The 20,257-nt window shown below is 38.6% G+C and overlaps 1 protein-coding gene across 1 annotated transcript; it reads left to right on the top strand.

Moving 5' to 3' along the window:
• Positions 1 to 2,931: 2,931 nt before the first annotated feature.
• NAF1 (nuclear assembly factor 1 ribonucleoprotein) lies at positions 2,932 to 19,818 on the top strand. Its single transcript, XM_041480128.1, has 8 exons — positions 2,932 to 3,524; positions 5,162 to 5,300; positions 7,198 to 7,291; positions 10,310 to 10,392; positions 11,327 to 11,487; positions 15,064 to 15,115; positions 16,502 to 16,607; positions 19,111 to 19,818. Exons 1-8 carry the CDS (start codon positions 2,956 to 2,958, stop codon positions 19,524 to 19,526), a joined length of 1,620 nt encoding a protein of 539 aa, XP_041336062.1. The 5' UTR covers positions 2,932 to 2,955; the 3' UTR covers positions 19,527 to 19,818.
• The last annotated feature ends 439 nt before the right edge of the window (positions 19,819 to 20,257 follow it).

The following is a 20,257-nucleotide window of genomic DNA, read 5'->3' as shown; positions in this document are numbered from 1 at the left end:
CATAATTCAAATATATAAAGCAACATGACTTCCTTTCTTATTCATACCTTTTCTTCCCACAAAATAATAGGCAGCACACTGAAATCTCCAACCTATTTTCTACATTCAAGTCCAGGAGAGATATCATGATGACACTGTTTTTTTTCAACAGACTCCTTTATTGCATCCACAGAAATGCAGTAAAACGTTGTAATAATAGTTTGAGTGCCATCACTTTAGCTTTGAAAGTGCAATGGGAACAATTACGTACACCTGTCTTAGCAGCAAGGATGAAGAAATAAATGTAGGAAACAACACCTCCAGAGAGCTTCATGAAGGATTGGAGGCAGAAAACAGGGCTTGCAGTACCTTTTATCCCAGCCTTGACAGATGACGTCAGATTCCAGTCCCAGCAGTGACATTTCTTAACTGCTCAGACCTTGAAAACATGCGTTGGAACTACTGTGATTCAAGTACTCATCTCTGAAATGTTTCTTTTCCTAGAACATCTCTTTGCTCATGCTGTTACACTCCAGATTATTTACTGCATGCCTTCGCTGAGTGGATGACGATGTTTACTCTGCATCAAGCCTTCCAATATTCTCATCCTAAGAGCAACGCTGTTTTATATGTTAAGGGCTAAGCGGCAGCATTCAGATGAAATAAAGTATCTTCTTTGTTTGAAAGATGCTGCCAGTTCTGCACAAACACAGAGAAAACTGTCATAACACAATCTATGTGCCAGAGTAAAGCTATAAAACACTTACTAAAATACCTTAAAAAGCAGGAAAGATATAGTTCATAAGACAGCTGAAGAATTTTACCTATATAAATGCAACATAGAGACCTGAATATCTTTTTACACTTATAAGCGATGTGTGTTTAGCAAATAAAATTAATTTTCATTCAACTAATTCCATCCTACATTATGGCATTAATTAGTTTACCTTTTATTAGAAAGGTTTTGGCTGATGCAAGGGCTTTATCTGCTTTGGGGAAATGATTCCCTTCTCAGTCACACGGATCAACTTTTTCACATGAAATCACAGATCTTGTATTATAGTCTATTTCAGATACATCTGACAAAAGAAATGAATAAATTAAAAAAAAATCCAAAACTAATAACAAACTGTCCTTGCTTAGTTTTAAAATGAAACCTGGTTTTGCAGAATTGGATTTTAGCCGGATTCTGCGTCTGTACATTGTTTAATTGGATACATATTTCATTTCTGTCACTTTCTCAGGGATTAAAATGAGATTCAATATAAACCATTTTTATAATTGTTCAATATTTAATCTCCAAGCAATTGACAACTAATTGTTGTTGACATTTAATTGCATGATTTTCTAAAGATCTCTTTTGTTACAGAGCTCGCAGTACAGGTCAGTAATATTCAGAACATGCTTCCCACGCATCCTCTTCTCAGGATCCCAGTGCTGTCACTGAAGGTGGAGATGATTCCTGCCCTAGGTGTTCTGAGTAATTGTGCAGTGAGAGTTCACTGCTGCTGTTTACACAGCCCATACAGGCTCCTGGCTTATGACAGTGCAAAACTGTCAAATGTCCATAACATACCTGTTCTGCTTGACCTATATGTAATTGTAGACAACTGAAAAAAGTACTGAATTAAATTGGTTCTCCAATTTAATTAAACTGAAAAAAGATTAATTAAATGATATACAAATTTGGACCTGTATGGCTTTCCTAATAAATAAAATTGTACTGGTTGCATCTGCTGTGTCGTAATGGAGAGTGGAACAACCAGAGAATTAATCTTCTGCCATCAGATGCTCCCTTCAGCCTGTGTGAGGTACTAGTGAAGCACTCTTGTGACAGTGGGCTCAATGTAGCCTTGCCATGCTGGACAAGAATAAAATGTTTTGGGTGCCATTTGAGCTGTGGGGCACACAGTTCTCTCAGAGCTGGAAAACATACTATTCTCTGCTCTCATCAGATATTCAAGTCCCAGTCCTCTCTGGCAATTCCAGCATTATCACATGCAACTTTTTCAAGTATTTATCTGTTTTTATCTACTTAACCTCCTCAGGCCTATGCTGTACTCTGTTGCCCGGTAATGAAGACCATTTGGAACCCTGTCCAAGGGACAGTGTGATGTGCTCAGGGACACACAGCACTGGCCCAGGAGCACAGTTGTAAAATTACAATTTGGAGGCTGGGTTAAAGGGACTTGTCATGCTAACAGCGACCTCCTGATGCTGTGTGTCTTTAGAACATCTGCCATTTCCAATGCATACACTGTTTTAAAGAGAAAGCACGGCGCTTTTTCTGCTATGTTACCCTTGTGAGGAAAAGCTTTATCTGTGTGACACCAAGCACGCAGAGTGGTCAGGGGGGACTGAGTCTGTTCTCTCCCATGGGTCAGGGACACCGCGTGTGCCACATGCTGGCATGCCAAGGGTCCTTCCCCATCCCCACCGAGTTGTGTGAGACAGACACCACTAACAACCTCAAGCTCCACAACCTAAGTATTTACGGCGAACATTTATATTTTGGAGAGCTTGGCATTTTTATACAGTCACTATCATTATGGAGTCACTATGTCAGAGTGATACAAATTACTATTAGTACAGCAATTTGATATTATACAGCTTTTCTTTAATTTTTTTATTATTATTTTTAGTTTTAATTACATGAGTGTGTGTTGTCAGCACATTTATAAAATAGAAAAACTACTCCCTCCCAACAGGTCCTCAGCTAGAGCAGCCATAAGCTTTAGCTTTGTGTTTTAAGCAGGGCCCACAGACACCAAACCCGGGTGCAGGTTTCACCCCACCCCAAGCTGTCCCGGCGCTGTGTCTTGCCCTCATCCCCCATGGCCGCGCCCTCATGCCCCATGGCCGCTCCCGCCCCTCTCCCGGCCCACCCCTCGCTTCGGCGCACGCGCCCGGGGGCGGCTCGTGGCGGCCGGAAGTGGCGCGCGCCGTGGGCGGTGCTGCGGGCCGCGTGGCGCGGGAATGGAGGGACAACTGGAGAGCCCGGCCGTGGGACTGGGAGGGCACCGGGAAGTGGTGGAGAAGATGGAGGACCTGACTGTGGAGCCGGGCAGACAGCGAGATGTAGTGGAGCAGCTGGAGAGCTCGGCCGTGGGGCCGGGCGGGGAGCTGGAGAGCCCGGCTTTCGGGCCGGGTGGGCAGCGAGAGGCGGTTGAGCAGCTGGAGGACCCGGCCGTGGGACCGGGCGGGCAGCGGGAAGTCGTGGAGCAGCGGGAGAGCCTGGCCGTGGGGTCGGGCGGGCAGCGAGAGGTGGTGGAGCAGCTGGAGAACCTGGCCGTGGGGTCGGGCGAGCAGCTGGAGAGCCTGGCCGTGGAGCCGAGTGGGCAGCAGGAAGTGGTGGAGCAGATGGAGAGCCTGGCCGTGGGGCCGGGCGGGCAGCGGGCGGCCGGTCCGGAGATGGTGCAGAGCCCTGCGGAGGGCGGTGGGGAAGCCCAGGCCCCTCTGCCCTCAGCCGTGGGACCGCGGCGCTCGCCGCCGCCCGCCTGGCCCCGCTCTCCCGCTGCCGACGTGTCCTCGTCGGACTCGGACAGGTGGGTTCAGCCCCGGCGCTCCCCTCGGGTCGTCCCTTGCTCGCCGAGGCCTCGGGCGGCGGCGCGGGCCGCTGGCGCTGTGGCTGAGCGCCCGAGAGCCCCGTGTGCCTGCCCGCCGCCTCCCCGCGCCCGGTGTTTCACCCTCTGGAGCTTGCTCCTTCCCATCCAAGGTGTAATTTTCAGTTACAGTTTGCTAGGAGTCTGTTAAATTAGGTCTCCAAAACAGTTCTGTAAAGGTGTAGGATTTAACGAAAGCATGAGTTGGGTGGTTGTGGCCTGGAGAGCGTGGGCCGCCCCACCGGCTTGAGGTGCTCCTGCACCTGCGGCTCTTGGGGCAGGACACCGGCGGTGTTGCTGCTGAAAATCCTGAATGTAGAGTCCTACAAGGTGGGGAGTCTGCCCACCATACCACGTGCTCTGATGTCATTATCAACTTTTTTTTTTTTTCTCCCCTTTTTTCATGGTTCCATCTTCTACTTGCTGCGTCTGTGCTTTGATGTTCAGTGTGGTTGGTGAAAGCTAACTGGTTAAATGTGGGCTCTGTTGCAGTGTTAGAAGTCTGCACACTTTCGTTGTTGCAGTAAGTTTTGTGTTTTCTTATTTGGTCGGTGCAGCAGAATGGCCATGTGCTTCTTTTGACTAGAGAAGGCTAAAATGAAGTCTAAGAATCTCCTCTTAAAGATACAAAGCTTTATTAACAGTTAATTGATTCGAGTTTGACTTCAGACGTACTTTTGTTGGTTCAAAGTTTTCCTCGAATATCATGAAGTGAGGGAGAGTGAAATTCCAGGGGCTTCACCTGTGTCTAGTGTTTTTTACCTCCAAAATCTGTTGTGCTGATGAACCCTAAAGATGAAATTTTCATAACTTATCTGTCTTCCATGTATCTCAGTCTTTGTTTTGTTTTTTCTCTAACTCCCTCCACTGATCAGTCTTTTAGTCTGGTTTTTTTTTGTCTTTCTGCTATATTGATGTTGTTCCAAGAAGTCTGTATTGGACTTTTCCAAAAGGTTTATTTGGAGAGGTGCTCTTATTTCTTGTCATTACTATTGGCATTTGTTGGAATAAAGGAGCAACAGAAAGCCATCCATTTATTTGGGAATGAGACTGGTATTACAGGAATCTAGAATGGAGTGGGGTTTTTTTCCTTCAGGTAAGAAAGGTTATTTTGCAAAAGTTGGCTTATGTCAGTGTACTTTTTGTGTAAGGTTTGTATTGTGTTTCTTCAGTTACTAGGACGAATTGCTCCACATTTTTTTCTTCCACTAGCCCTTGAAGAACTTGGACCTTTGCTAAAACGAACATGTTAACATGAATAAGGACTGGTTTCTTACTCCACTCTTTACTTTAAATATTAAGAGTCTAGGACAATAAACATCTCTTACGCATGTGACAGTGAGAAATACTGAATTACTCTGTGAATATTTACCAGGGGATTTGGACAGGACATGAATTACAAAACGAATCGATTTATTTACAAAAATTTGATTTTTTCCCCCCTTCCTGGTGCAAGATGCATTGCTTGGAATAAGTATTTTCTTAACTTTCACTCAGTGTTATGCTAATGTTGGGATTTTACAAGAACGGCAACTGTGAGAAGGCAGTATTGTAACTCCCATGTTTGCTTTTTTATTCAGTGATACAGATTCAGATAGTTCCTCATCTACACTCTTCTCTTCATCTTCATCTTCAGCAGTATCTGATGAAGATGGGCATCCAACTGAGAAGGATAACAGATCTTACTGTCTTAGGACAAAGGATGAGTTGCCTATTGATGTAAGTACAGTGCAGTATTTTTTAAACCCTTTCCTACTAACCCAGCTAAAAATTTATATTTTAAGTCAGTCCTCCTGTGTCAAGATGGGGATGGAATCAGAATATAAAAGAGAAACTCCAAGGCTGAGCTAGACAGAGTTTAGTAGGTAAAGCAAAAGCCACCCACACTAGCAAAGCAAACCCAAAAATTAATTTACCGCTTTCCAGGACAGGCAGGTGTTCTACCATCCCTGGCAAAGCTGGGCTCCGTGTGTAACTGTTGCTTGGACATACAAACATCATCCCTGGAAATGTCCCTTGTTCTCCTTTTTCACCCAGCATTGTATGCTGGGTATGGTGTTACATGGTGTGGAATGTTCCTTTGGTCTGTGCAGGTCACCTGTGCTGGCTGTGCCCCTCCCGCCTTCTTTTGCACCTCCTCACTGGTGGGGTGGCATGAAAGGCAGAAAAGGCCTTGGCTCTGTCTAAGCCCTGCTCAGCAATAATAAAAACATCTCTGTATTGTCAGCAGTGTTTCCAGCACAGATCCAAAATGCAACCCCGTAACAGCCACTGAAGAAAATTGACTTTTGTGCAGTGAAACCCGCCACAGTTAATAACATAGAAAGTCATGTTTTTCAGGTATATGTATTAAGGAGTGTTAGTGGAACTGTTTCAAAAATCTCTTGCTTTGAAACAAGGATTGGCAGATACTGTATATAGTGTGGCAGAAAGTACCATTTTGAAATACAGGATCGGAATGTTGCCTTCCTGCTTGTCTTTGGCCTTTGAATTCTCTTACAGAAGTGACTCAGTTAAGTCTTAGCAGTGAATTTGATTTAATATTGGAAAAATCACTGGCCAATAGAAGATGGATGGTGTAGATGGTGTTTTTATCTGAATTTATGGTTGTGTTTAGTGGTACAGTATTGGGGAAGGTCTCAGCCTTTTTGTTCTTTACATTGCTCTCTAAGCCTTTGCCAAACACTTTTGTTAAGAGTGAAGATTATCAGGTGAGGTGTTGATAAACCGAGGTAAGATTCTTCTCGTTGTGTGGGATTTTATTTTGAGTTGTGGTCTTTAAAAGTGCAGTTCAGTGCTAAGATCAGGGTGTTGAATTTGAAGATAATGCTTTTTCTAGTTGCCTTGTGTTTTATAAAGTCTTTACTGAATTTGTAGCAGCATAGTATATACATAGAAATCTTAGTTTGTGGGTAAATTGGAGGTAGATTATGAACTTGGTGTTAAACAGTCTTTGATAGTAGATTTTGGTCCTTATATGGGCAAAAGCCTAATTTGCATATTGTGTAGTACTCGTTTTTGTATCTGAAGTTTGGCTTTTTGTGTTCTCTCTGATGTCTACTACCAAATGCAACTTTCAGCTAAAAATAATTCTCTTTGTATAGGTTGTTGTGATGTTTACATCTTCTATAATGATCCAAGTCATGATATGAATGGACAGACTCCATTTTGTTAAATCAGATGGTACGCATCTGGTGTAGTTTATGCTATATTGCCTCTTGGAGTGTACATTTTTCTTGTAGGATGCATTGAATGTTGTTGCAAGTGGTCCTATTTTTTGATTTCTGATTGTGTAATTATTGTGTTGTATATCAAGCTTGGATGAAATGCCTGTCAGTTGTCTGCTTTCTTCTTTTAAATAAAACTGGCTTCTGCCATGGTTGTGAAGGAAATATGTAGAGTAGTGTCTCTGTAGGAGAGATTGCCTCAAAAGTGGTGGTCCCCCAAGATGAGTTCATGTAGGATGATTCTGAAAGAGGCAAATCAAACTAGATTTTTTAAAAATAAGTCTTCAAAATGCCAGGGGATTTTTCCAAACTGTCAAATTTCTGCAGTGAGAAAGTGGTAAGTGCCTTTGTGTGATATAATATTCTAAACATTGACTTGATGTTTGCAGAAATTGCCTCCTGTTGAAGACTTATCAATAATTCTTCCAGATAATGTTGAACTGAAGCTCTTTGGGACAGTTTCCAGTGTCGTTGAGCAGCTAGGTAGGCAAGATATGTTTGCTTTGCTTTGAATTGTTACAATTTCTTTATATCTCTGCATGAATTGTGTTCCTAGCTGTTCCTTCTAAGTGTCAGTCCTGCGGTGTCCCATTTCTGGGGGTAGCAGGTTGCTGAATTGGAATTTGAACTAAAAGATTACCTTTGTGTTGAGTTACCTTTTATTTGGCTTACATGTATGTGTTTCTATGTGACTTCCATGTTTAATTTTTTAATTCAGAACCCTTTTTTTCTACTGTGTATTACGGTTTTTATATTGACACTGCCCACAGTTAGTGTATTTAAGTGTTTTAAGAAAATCTTCCAGTCGTAGGTGCTACTTTTGAATAATCCCTGAATATATAGAAGCTGAAAGCACGGATGCAGTACAGTGCAGTCCCAAGTGCTCGCTTGTTAATAGATGAGGACAGGAAATAGACTTGTGTCTCAGCAGTGCAAGTTCATTTATTTATTTATTTGTTTGTTTATTTATATCTTTATTCATATCTTTATTCATTCCACTTCTGGCACATTGAGCAAATGAAAGCTGCCTGTTGTCAGCAGTCAGAGGATGGTGTGACTAACATGATTTATAGGTGGGTGAGCTTAATGGGATTGAGATACAGAATGGATGTAAGCTTAACTGCAGGCATAGAGATTTAGGGATCTTTTTGGATCTGTGTGGGACCTCAGTGTTTCATAAATGAAATCAAAGTTTTGCTGAAGCTCATATTACTAAAACATCCACAATATGTTTGTATTTAAGCTGTTTCAAGTGTTCCTTCTGCTTGAACTGCATTCCAAGCAGTTTGCTTATGAAAATTAGAAATTAAATTCAAATTTGATTTTAAAGTATTTAGGCTGAATTTAGTACAAAAGAAAGTATGTAACTTCTGCTATTAATTTTTCTTTTAAAAGGCTTCAGGTAATACAGGCAATTCCTCTACATTATTTTATTGTAGTGAGATTTAGTTTCATTCATTTGCAGGAAGCTGGGAGGAGGGTGTGGAAGGTAGTAATCTGGTTCTTTTCCACTTTGCCCTTTCTTGCTTATTGATAATAATGGGAATTTCAAGAAGGCTGCCTTCAGCTGAAATGGTAGTTTGAAAACAAGTTTTAAAAACAAGTTGAATCATATTTGCTGTTATTCTTAGTTTTGGTTTAAAATATAAAGGTATAAACAAAACTATTTTAAAGATTGCAGTTTTGAAAAGCATCCTTAATTCTAATCCTCAGTGGTGAGTATAATGTTTCCAAATACCAGTTTACTGGTAGGTGAATTCTTCAAGCTGCATCCTACTTTGTTATGTACATGTATATTAGATTTGTTGGTGAAAGTTAGAAAACAAGCTAATAATCATAATGAAGAAAAACTATATGAATGGCATAAACCCCAGGACATCTGTGATTATTTTCTTGATTTTACTACCTTGCTTTATGACTTTTCTTTTTCCACATTTTAGTTACTTTTCAGTTCTTCTGAAAACAGGCATCAATTTCAGTTGATTTGTGGCTATATTAGGGATGCCAGCTAATTGGGGATTTTTGTTTTGATTTTTGAACTAAATTGATACCTCTGTATACCAGGTTTGTATCTAATCTGAGGGGAGTTGATTTCTCATTTGGAAGCCAAATATTACCAATATTATTCTGACAAAACAATCAGTATTCTTTTTCTGTCCCTTTGATGTCCCTTAGAATCTCTGCTGTTCTCTGTAGCAAGCTTCCAAGTTCATCAGTGTGCAGTGAGTAAGTGGATATTTCATCCTGTGAGGTAAATTTGAGGCTAGAACAGTGTAGGTTCATGCTTGCTGTGCGGTAGCTAAAAGGAAAATGACAGTACTTTCTGTGAACTTCTGCTCAGTGTATCAGAATTTAACAAAACTTGTGCTGTGTTTTGCTTCAAGGTACTTAAATAGAAGAGAAAAATTCACTGTGTGGGTTGGGACCTGGAAAACAAACAGCTTTGGTGTATATGAGAAACTTTCCCTGGGGCTGTTCTTTGGGCCGTGCAAGAGTAGAAGCTGATAATTTAGGATGGCTTGGGGTAGGGGAAGCTGTAAGTCAGATAGGCTGGAAGTGGTAATGTTTCTCCTAAGTTTCATGGGACTGGTGCGTTGTACATTTTCAGAATATATTTTCCTCAGCCTACTGCAGGCTGGGAGCTACGCATGGTGAATCAAGTTGAGAACATAATCTGAGAGGTGTTTGGTTGTTTTTGTGTAGGGTTTTTTTTGTTTAGAGGTTTTTGTCTTTTTTTTTTTTTTGGTAAGGTGTATTTCTCATGACGTTTGAACAACACATTGGGTACTTTCATTGTATGTTTTATCTTAAAGGTAGGCACAAAAGAAATTGATTTCACAAATTCTCTTGAAATTCAGTGAACTGTTAAGCCTGTGGAATTTTCATTTCCTTGTTTGGCACGTTAAGTTTTTTGCAGGTTGTGGTAGTAGCAGTAACTTTTAGTTTGGTGACATGTTGATTGCTGAAAGTCCTTTTATGTGAGTTTAGCGTGATGATCTTGAGCTTTTTCTGGAGTCTGAGTGACACTATATACTTGAGTGACTTTATTTGCTGATGGACAGTCATTCAGAAAGCTTAATTGAGCATTCTGTTGTTTTACAGGTAGAGAATTTCAATCATCGTTAGGCCCAAATGTACTATGAGACTTCTGTGGCATTACATTGCAGAATGTCTAACAGATTGGGTACATGCATGTATAAACACTATCAGTTGCTACTGTGACTGAACTGCCAGAAAGCTTTTGTGTTCTTGTGTGATTCTTACGACTCTCTCTCTTTACCTCAGAGAGCAATAGTTCTGTAAACAATATAAACATTAGCACTCATGTATCATTGGAGAAGGAGTGTGTGATAATAAGTACTTTTACACTTGTGCAAGAATATTTTTTTGCAGCTCTACAAACTGAAGTAGACAAGTAGTAGTGTGGTTTAAGTTTTACTGCAATTAACTACATGCTGTTGAAGCATAAAGTTCTAATTTATTTTTTTATTTCCATTTTAGTAATAATTGAATCACTGATAGGCCTACCTCCAGTAAATGAGGAAAGCATAATTTTTAAAGAAGATCGGCAAGCAGTAGGAAAGGTGGGTGTAAAATAAAAACTTGTTATTTTAATATAAAATTGTAAGTATTCTTTAGTGCTCCAGAAAGTAGAGTTGAAGTCTACTAAATGAAAGATAGTGCTTCCTTGATTTATAGGTTTTCTGTGTGCCTTTGACTCTTGCTATATTCATCTGTTTTTATTAATCTCAAGAATTCCTAACCTGGAATTAATTGCATCCTTGCAGAATTACGATATCTGGTGAGTTTACAGTGTTTGAGAGGGCTTGTGGAGAGGAAGAGAGTGTTTTCAGATGTATGATGTCTTGGAATAACAGGATGTGTGCTCTTTTACTGCCAGATAGGGGCAGTGGTTAGAGTGAAGTTTTATGAAAAATGGGGAATGTTTTCTTCTATGCTGTGCTGTTCTGATTTAAGGTCAGGGAAGAATGTTTGCTGAGAGGGTCGTTGTACTGAATCTTCCATTTTCTGTAGAAGAAAAGCCATCATCCACAATGGTTACTACTGAAATATCTCTAAATGCTAGATGTGAGTGGAGCAAACTTAGCCTGAATTGCAGATGTTCTGTAAAACATGGCAGGATTGTCTGCTCTCCATGGAATTGGGGAACAAGCAGTAACTGTTGTAAAAGCATCTTGTTAAGATGAACTTGGAGGAAAAAATTATGAGATTGTTCCAAGCGTTACAAGACTTGAAAACATAACAGAGAAAACCAGAGATTTGACAAAAGGAAGGATTGCTAAGGATATGAGAACTTACTGTTCCACATCATAAAAAACAGTAGTTGGGGAAGTACACTGTCAAACAAAATTCAGTAATGAAAAAGTGCGAAAGGAACTTTTATTTAATGCTGCATTTTGAAAATATATTGGACTTCTTAAATATCATTGTCTACAATGAAATTAGCTACTAATTTATTTGTAGTTTACTTAAGCATTTTAATTTTATTTCTTTCAGATATTTGAGATATTTGGTCCTGTTTCACATCCTTTTTATGTGATAAGATTTAACAGCTCTGAGCACATCAAAGAGAAAGGTATTAATGTGCAAGATAGCATGTATTTTGCTCCATCAGTAGAGGACTTCACCCAGTATATATTTGCAGAAAAACTAAAACAGTGAGTCTGATTTATTTTCTAATCTGTTTATAATGTTTTCTTATATAGCAAAAATGTTGCATTAAAGTTGAGTCTTCAGTGAGAAACTCTAATACTAAGCTTAACACTGTATGTTTCCTTGAAATATTCTCAACTATTTTGTAATAACAAGACAGTACTATTTTGCCTTGGAGTACAAAAAAGAGTAGCTGTAAACTGCAAGTCTTTTAAGTGCTGTAATTACTAAAGTTTAGCTTATTCTAGTTAATATACTAAGCTTGCTTTCTTTTTATGCTGCTGTTAATTAAAATACCACAACTAGAAAACTTCATTCATACTTCCTCCGTACCCTCTGACACACATATTCCTGAGTACAAGAAAAGAGTTTTTCAAGATGCACTTGCCAGATTTTGTTGTTCTTTAGATTCCTTTATAGTTTCAGAACTGATAATAAACTTGTTTGCTTCTGAACAAGTTTGTATTAAGTTGTATTTTTATTTCATAAGGCTGGAATTGAAATGTAATTATCAATAAATTTCAAAATTGGAGGATAACAATTCTAGATAGAAATTACCCTCTAAATTTGCAAGAGAGGAGGGATTTGAGTGACAAGGTAGTATGAGGTTCAGAAACTTCTCAGCACTGTTTGTGTATCCCAGTCTGAGGAAAGTAGCATGCATAAATAGGACTTGATGCCATTTAGAGGAAAGTGTACTCAAAGATACAGACTAAGAAATAAAACATAATGAATGACAGCTAGATATTAATGTTCTAATTATTGATGAGCAATCATCTGAAATAACTATAGGTTAGATATCTTTTGTCATAGAAGTGACTTAGTGTCTGTTTATTAGGATTAGTTCTCAGGGATTGGTTAATTGCCTGCCTTCATTACAGCTGTGCCAGTATTCATACTGAATAGTTCTTTTCTTTAGTCAGACCTGCAGGAATCTTTTTTTTTTAACTTCCTTATTTCTGTGCAAGCAACAAGCATATTTTCTTTCCTTCAGTGAGGACCAAAATAGATCACTTGCTTGCTCTGATGCTTGTTTTTCTGCAGCATTTTGGTGCCAGCTGGTCTTTGATTTGTGCTATTAAACTTTGTTGCTTAGCCCAGTAAAGTGCACAGACTTTAATCATCTGCTTGCTGCATCAATATCTGTGTGCTGTACTCAGCATCTGAGATGGGAGACTTGTGTTTTACTTTGTTTCATGCTTTGGAAATAGTTTGGGAAACCATTTTTCATTTGGTAGTACTTCATTGTCTTAGGTGGTAAAAACCTGAAACCTGGGTAAGATACTTGAGACTTCCATAGCTTACCAGCACAGCTGAACAGTGCTTCAGACAGTGTTTCTTGCCTTGATTAGGATGAGTAGTGTGACTTAAGTTACAGTACACTAAAACAATAATTTATTTCTGAGTTCTGTCAGTCCAGTTTCTTAAGCTTGTGTGAAGCATTTGGTGCTATTGAGTGAAGCTGCCTTTTCACTAAATAGGTTTCATTAAAAATGGATGAAGAATTTCTGTTTTCTGAATTGTGCTGTAATGCTGTATGAAGACACTTCAATGCTATAGGAATGTGACCTGAATAGTGAAAAGTCAGGCTTTGTCAGTGATCCACTAGAAGATGTTTGCACCTTAGTAGATGGCAAATTTCATAACCAATAATTTTTATTTTCTGCTTTTTCTTAGTTTTGCTGTGTGCAGACCAGATTGTGAAGTATTACAGGCTTAAAGTTTCAAAACTGTGATGGTTCTTTGAAAAGGAAAGGAATCAATATTAAGATCTGAAAGAAAGACTGAATTTGAAGCTTTTTCAGAAATCTGAAATGCAATCTGCTTGCATTGTACAAAGTTGCAGTGCTATGAATAAGCCTTACACTTTATAGAAAAATAAGTGAAAGTGTAGTGTAAAACTTCGTGAATGCAAAATAATTTGTTGCTAAAGATAGGTTTGTGTTGTATTGTCTGAAACCCAGTTCTAAAAAAGCTCATGTATTTTCATGATTCCTGTGAATTACCTTTTGTTAGACTTCAAGATCTTACAGTATGTAACTTCACAAGTCAAAAGAAACTATATTGTTCTTTGCAGAAGATACTAAATACCTTGGAGCATGAAAAGCAGTTTTTGTTTGCTGAAATGAGGAAGGCTGCTTTGGGACAGTGAGATAAGCTTCCTGACCTTGAATGGTTTAAAGTTTGCCGTCAGTGATGTTACATATTGCTGAGTGACTGTAGGTCTTGGCAATTCTTGTGAGCTCTAGTATTTCTGGCAGGCATGTGTTGCTCCAAAATAACAAGATGAAAGGAAGAAACAGTTCAGTTCGTAGTAATAAAATGAGTTTTCTACAGCTGAGAAATAACTTGTATAGAGTCCTTATGTTCTTCCCTGTAATGTTTTCTTCTAATTGAACTTGAAAATGTCTTCCTTGCCTTCCTTTTTACTCATAATCTCAGAAGGACATGTAGAGGTTGAACTTCAGTTTTATAGTTAGGGATTGAGGCACAAAGTAACTCCAGATGACTTGCCAGTGCTCTCATGGCTCTGAATAAGCACCTCTGAAGTAAAGGCTGCTGATGCTGATGGTTATGTAGTTTTTTGTAGTTACTGCTACTTGATTGTTGCTGACTTGATGGATACATAAAACCTCTTGGTTATTGGAGCAGTGACTGAAGGCATTTTACACTGAACACATAGATGTTTTTAGCTGTGGGGTTCCATTTTGCAAGTAAAAATTTTCAGTATTGCAGTGTTTTATACAGTTTTTCTGCGTAGATAAGGATTGTACCTTGACATTTCAGACCAAAACACATAAAATTTGAGAGCAGCATGGAGAAAAACTTCAAGACTACTGACAGTGTAATTTAAATGTGTTTCACAAATTCTTTGCTAATCAAAGAAATTACTTGATCTTTAGTGAAGGACTTTGCTGTGGGTTAAATAAATTAGACTAACCCAAATTTATTTTGGTGCTTGTCAGGCAAGACAATTGAGTTTTTGTGTCTTTAAATTGCAATTTATTTTAACGTTTGCAAAAAATAAAAGGTGAAACCTAGTTACCTAGCTAACATTGTCTTAATAAGATTGTAAGCCAAGCACTGTAGGTCTTCTGGTTCTGAATTTACTTTGCTGTAGTTATACTGAAAGCCTGTGTCCCGCTGAATGAGTTCATGTGTCCCGCTGAATGAGTAGGTTTTTTTAAACTGAGAATACATGTTCTGAAACCAGAAGAATAAGAATGCTTGTGATTGTTGTCAACAGTTAGCATCAGAAAGTTGCAGTGAGCTACCTCAGTTCAGGTTTAAAGCAATTAAGGTTCAAAAGGATTTGTTTAGAGAATATTGACTAAAACTCAGTGTTAGGATATTTGACTGAAGTGTTCAGTCATCACTTGAAGTGGGAAGATTTTTCAAGAGTAGTGAAGCCCTGAGTTGACCTATATGTTAATGTTTGCTCATAAACAATATTAAAAACTAAATAACTCTTTGAAAAGAGGAAGCTCCTGTTCTGGGAGACCTGGTACCATATAGAAGGTGCTAGCCTTCCTTTATCTGGATTGTCTAATTTGTGTTTTGTGTTGTTTTTTTTCTTTCAGGGAAAAAGGTTCAGATGCATCTTGGAAGAATGACCAAGAACCACCACCTGAAGTAACTATAGAGGGCTTTTTTTGTTTATTGTTTTTACACAAGTCATATGTGGAAAATATTCTGTGCAGAGCAAGTAATTAGTAAGCTTATCTTTTTATGGAGGCAAGTCTTGTACCTCTTCATTGAAAGAAAGGATCATGGACCTTGGAGAGGTCTCATAGTGAGTGTAGAGAGTACTACCTGTCTATCTGCTTGCTTTTTGCAGTTGGCAAAATTGTGTATCTTCGTTTCCTCAAGTCCTTCAAGAATATATTTGACAACGTGAATGTTTAACTTTGGGTAGCAGTGCTTTTACCTTCTCCAATAATTCTGCTTCTGCTAGGGAATTTTTGTCCCTGTCATTCTTTCACTGCAGCTTTGTCTTCAATTGACCACAAGCAATTGTCTTTAAAGGCTTACTAGTACTCTGTAAACTCACTCCTTGGACATTTAAGCTGTCTGCTCTTCAAAGTTAACTTGAAATCTCTGTTGCATTCTTTAAATGACTTCGTAGTAAGCTTACCCTACAGTTTGCTGTTATAAAACAAGAGTTCCAGGAGAGGAGATAGGCTTCTTCCATAAAAAAGGCTGTCATACAGGGTCATGTAGAATTAGGAGCTCCTTGTGACCATTGACATCATTTGCTCTAGAATCTATAAATATTTCTTCAATGACTTAATGTCAGTGGTCCTTAACTCCACATCAGCTCTACATTTTGTGAGTATTCAGTAAGAATCACAAGGCTGGTAGTTTTATTGAGTTGTTTTACACCACTACAGTTGAGTCACTTTTCCTTGCAATTTCTACTTTAAACATATACAAAGCAGCTGAAATTCCTGTAAGCCTTGTGTCTGCCATAGTATTTTAAAGATATGTCTGTTTGTTTTGTTTTATCCTCAGTCATGTAAGTTAGGATTCAAAAGGTAACAAAACCTTGTGTAACAAGAAGAAAACATTGCAGGGACATTGAATCTGTTGTAAATGACAACATTCCTCAAAGCTGAAAATTTCATTGCTATTGGTATTCAACAGAAAGTGTTTTTAAATATAGTGCAGAATATTCCAGTGTAGTGACAATTTTAGAGTAGAAATTTTTTAATGTAGTTGTAATGCTGAATTATGTATTAGTTGCCAAGTTAATTTTTATTTATTTTAAAAATCCATTTTTTCATTCACTTTATCTGCATTTACTCTTTGAAAGCTTTTTCTTGGCAGTAACCAGCCAGCTCCTTTTCTTTTCTTAGTAACATCTAGGCAATCAAACATTTGTGTTCAGCACTGGAATGTTGCTCTTTTCAGGAAAATTAGAAAGGATAACTGAGTCATGCATCAATTGTGTTATTATAAATTTTTGGAGTGTTAGTTTCTTGTGCTGAGAAGCCAGCTGATTTTTTTTTTTTTTATCAGGTTTTGGATTTCAGTGATGATGAAGTAGAAAGAGAGGCAAAACAGAAGAAAAAGAAGTCTCAAAGTCAAGGAAGGAAGAAAGTCAGATCAGAAACACTTGCGTCAAGTGAGTGAATGCTATGTGAATGCTTTTGTCTGTTAATCTAAGTTAGGAATGCCTATTTATAACTATCTTAGTGATTGAGATTTTCTACAATTAATAGTAATTCTCTACTTTTTATACTTACATTTGAGTTTGTGGCTACATTCTGTGTTTATTATTTTAGAAGAAAAATTTTTTTCTGTTGAAATGGAAGCCCTGTGGAAGGGAAGTGGTATAGCAGCAGAGCAATTGTCAGGGGAAAGTCAGAGGCTCTTAGAAAAGTGCTGGTGAGGATTCTGAGCAGGTGCCACCATTTGGTTGGGGTTCAGCTAAAGCCTTTGAGTGCTGGGAGAAGACAGAGGAAGGCCATGTGCAGTTTTTGGAAATCCACTTCTTTGCGATCAAGGGAGTAGATACGCGTCTTAGAGGGAGAATTTACTCCTCTGTCTAAAAGGAAGCTCTTCCTCACCCATGACATACAGATACTCTTCTAAATTACTCTTAATTTTGTAGCCTGCTGAGAACCGTTGTGTTTACCTAATGCAGTCATTAGATGAACAAAGCTGTGTATAGATTTTCGTAGTATGAATAGCCTTCTTTACTCTCCTTTCTCCTGCTGCTGTTGTGTCTGTTCCAGGTGCATGCTTGCAGCTGTGCTCTGTTTACCATAACGAAATTTTCTCTTCTCTCATGCCTCTCTACTGACAGAACTTTGATTTTTGATTGCCATTTTAGTTGAATAATTCATATTGCATTCTTCTTTTTCTGTTCTCACTGGTCTGCTTTGGGTGCATGCTTTTTATACCTCTCCCCTTAAATACGACTGTCATCCCTTACCTTCTTCTGCTGCTTACTTACCAGATTGCTTCAGCTGTCTGCAGCATGGTGCTTCCCCCATTGAATTTCTCAGACAGACTCCTGTGAGTTTGCTGCTCTTCCTTTGTAAAGCTAATATGCATTGTGCCCTGCTGAAACCCTTTTTTCTTGATCTGGGAGATCAGTAGCTGTCCTTTAATACTTTTTGTGCAGTACAATCCTTCGTTGTATCAATCAAATAAAAGCCACAGTCTTTCTTGGACTGGCTTTTGCCCTATGATTTTGACAGGTTTTTTTCCCCTTAAGAGATGGATCTGAATTGTGCTGCACTTTCTCTTCATTACTGATGGTTATTTTTTTCTGTTAATCCAGCATATGTGTGTTTTTCACCACATCCTTGTTCTACCAGCTTATTGCAGACCTGCCTTTGCCTAGGGCTTCCTGAGGCTGTTACTGGGTGTTACTGTGTTCCATAACTGGGAACATAGCAAGAGGAACTGCTGCACTCTGTCAAGGAAGATAGGTTTAGATTTGCTGTTTTTTTGGTTTTTTTGTAAATAATATGGCACAGATGGAAATTGTGTGCAGTTTGTTTTGGCTGTAGAATTCAACAGCAATGATATGTCACAAATTGAGGCACAAAGTTGGTCTCAGATTAAGACTTACATGAGTGTATTAAAATTGTCTCATTACAGTATTTGATGAAAGAACAAAAATACTTACTCAAGTACTTCAGTGCTTCCAAGAGGCCTGCTTGTACAAATGGAATCTTAACTCTTAATCCCCCATGAAAATGAGTAGAAGTTCTGGTATCCAGCTACCATTCCAGACTTAAAAACCTTTGAAAAGCTGTGTAGTCTAGTACCAAGGATGAGGTTCACGCAGGTTTTTAAATTTCAGTGATTTTATGCAGTGTTATATTCCTGAATACCTTGTTGCTCCCAGCCATAAAATCCTTCTGAGGGTTTAAGTTCTGCAGCTTTTTGAATATCTTAACAACTCTTCGGAGCATTTTTAGTATTTCAGTGCTTTTCATTTTATAGTCCTAATACCAGTAAATCTGCTATGATATTTATATAATATAAAGGGGCAGTATGTTATGAGCATTAAATATATGCTTAGAGTGAGTTGTACAAGGAAGAATTTGTCTTAGAAAGATGAATGCTGAAAGCTAATTGGCTAGAGGTAGAGACTGTCCTTTTTCTGATAGAGTAAGTTAATTTTATTATTGTGAGCTTGAATAATTTCTTGTGTCTTGTGTCTATGCTGTTATACCAAATTGGGGCTGAAAGCTGGATACCCCTTCAGTGTAATGCAGTGTTGATTTATCTTTAGTTTTAAAATGTGTTGTTCTAAAATCTTGTTTTAAAAGCTTCCAAAATACTTAAAATTTGTGTGTTCCTGAGATCCATTTATACAAATGAAAAGTCTGGAGGGAAAGAAGATGAAATTTCTTTTTTAAAGACTGAGTTTGCAACTCTCAGGATCATCCTTTTTATATTACTCCTATCAATCAACATTAGTTACTAAACTAGATTTGCTGTTACTATTTTATTCTTCATGTATTAGTTGCCAGCATTATTTGTTGATAAGATTGCTTTACAAATTTCATTGACTTCAGCTTCAAAGATTTGTGAAGACTAAACCTGATCTTTCCAAAATAATAATATGGCTCTGTTTGGGGTGGTTCTTATATTTGTTTATTCTTTAGGTGAGAATAAAGAACTTCATCACTCACTGCAACAGCCTGCTTCAAGTTACTCAAGGGGATACCGTGGCAGAGGGTTCTCCAGGGATCTGCTTGCTCCTCCATCTGGCCCTCGAGGGTTTTTCAGACCACAAGTAAGACCACCACCGTTCTTTTCAGACTGGAAGATACGCCAGGAGCCACCAGTGTTTCCACCACCTCACAGAAGAGAAAATCCAATGATGCAGCAGTATGCCTTTCCTCCTCCAGATTTTGGTTATGCCAATGATTGGCATCAATTCCACCCTCCGCCTTCAAATATGAATATGTGGACAGGCTCAAACACGTACAATTCATCCTACTCATTTCTGCCACCACCACCGCCACCACCACCGCCACCTCCTCCAGACAGCCATCCTCCTCACTTCAGGCCTTTATGAGATTCCATGCGGGCCCATGTAGAGCACTGCAGTTTACACGGAGAAAGAACAGCCTCAGCCTGCCAGGACTGCATTCCCTTATTTTGGAGATGCTTTCTTTTACTGCAGAGGTAGAACGAATGCAGAGTTTTGTGCTTTGTGGGGCATCTGTAGGAATTTTTTTTTTTCATGTATGTTTTCTGTTTCCAAAAAGAAATGTATATGATAAAAGTAACTGAATATTGAGTAATAGTTTATTTTTATAATATCTGCTACTTTAAGATGATAAATAAAAGCCTTTTGGAGATTGGTATGTAGTGGTGGAAATCTGTTTTGTAATAAAAGTAAGAGTTTATATAACTGCTGTTAAGTAGCAATGAGGGTATTTCACAGAGACAGTATTATAATATTTTTGGAATTATGGTGTATTGCTATGCGAAAACATTTTTCTCAATTTCTGCAGATTTTGAAACCTACATGGGAACTGAAAATCTGACATCTAAATTTTGAGCTAGGTTTTTCACTCTATGTAAGGCATAAACCACTACCCAGCTTTCAATACTTCACTAATTTCATATTAACTAAAAGACTACATCTGGATGATTCTTTTTTAAAAATATCAGGAGTACTTAGATCTGAATTTGGACCAGTGGCTGACTTGCTGTGTCACATTCAGTCTTCTGCAGTGGTTTTAGAAGATCAACCTATTCATGGGATGTTTTGCATCTAATTTAGAATCTAAAAGCAGCATA

This window comes from Pyrgilauda ruficollis, unplaced genomic scaffold (assembly GCF_017590135.1).
Source record: "Pyrgilauda ruficollis isolate IOZ18807 unplaced genomic scaffold, ASM1759013v1 scaffold5, whole genome shotgun sequence".
Taxonomy (NCBI): Eukaryota; Metazoa; Chordata; class Aves; order Passeriformes; family Passeridae; genus Pyrgilauda; species Pyrgilauda ruficollis.
The sequence above is the reverse complement of the archived record's forward strand: the minus strand, read 5'-3'. Positions and strand labels throughout refer to the sequence as shown.

Excerpts from the sequence above, each read along its gene's own strand:
- NAF1 (XM_041480128.1), top strand. The coding sequence starts at position 2,956 with ATGGAGGGACAACTGGAGAGCCCGGCCGTGGGACTGGGAGGGCACCGG. Across the intron at positions 5,301-7,197 it reads AGGATGAGTTGCCTATTGAT|AAATTGCCTCCTGTTGAAGA; the intron begins GTAAGTACAGTG and ends TGATGTTTGCAG. Across the intron at positions 15,116-16,501 it reads ACCAAGAACCACCACCTGAA|GTTTTGGATTTCAGTGATGA; the intron begins GTAACTATAGAG and ends TTTTTTTATCAG.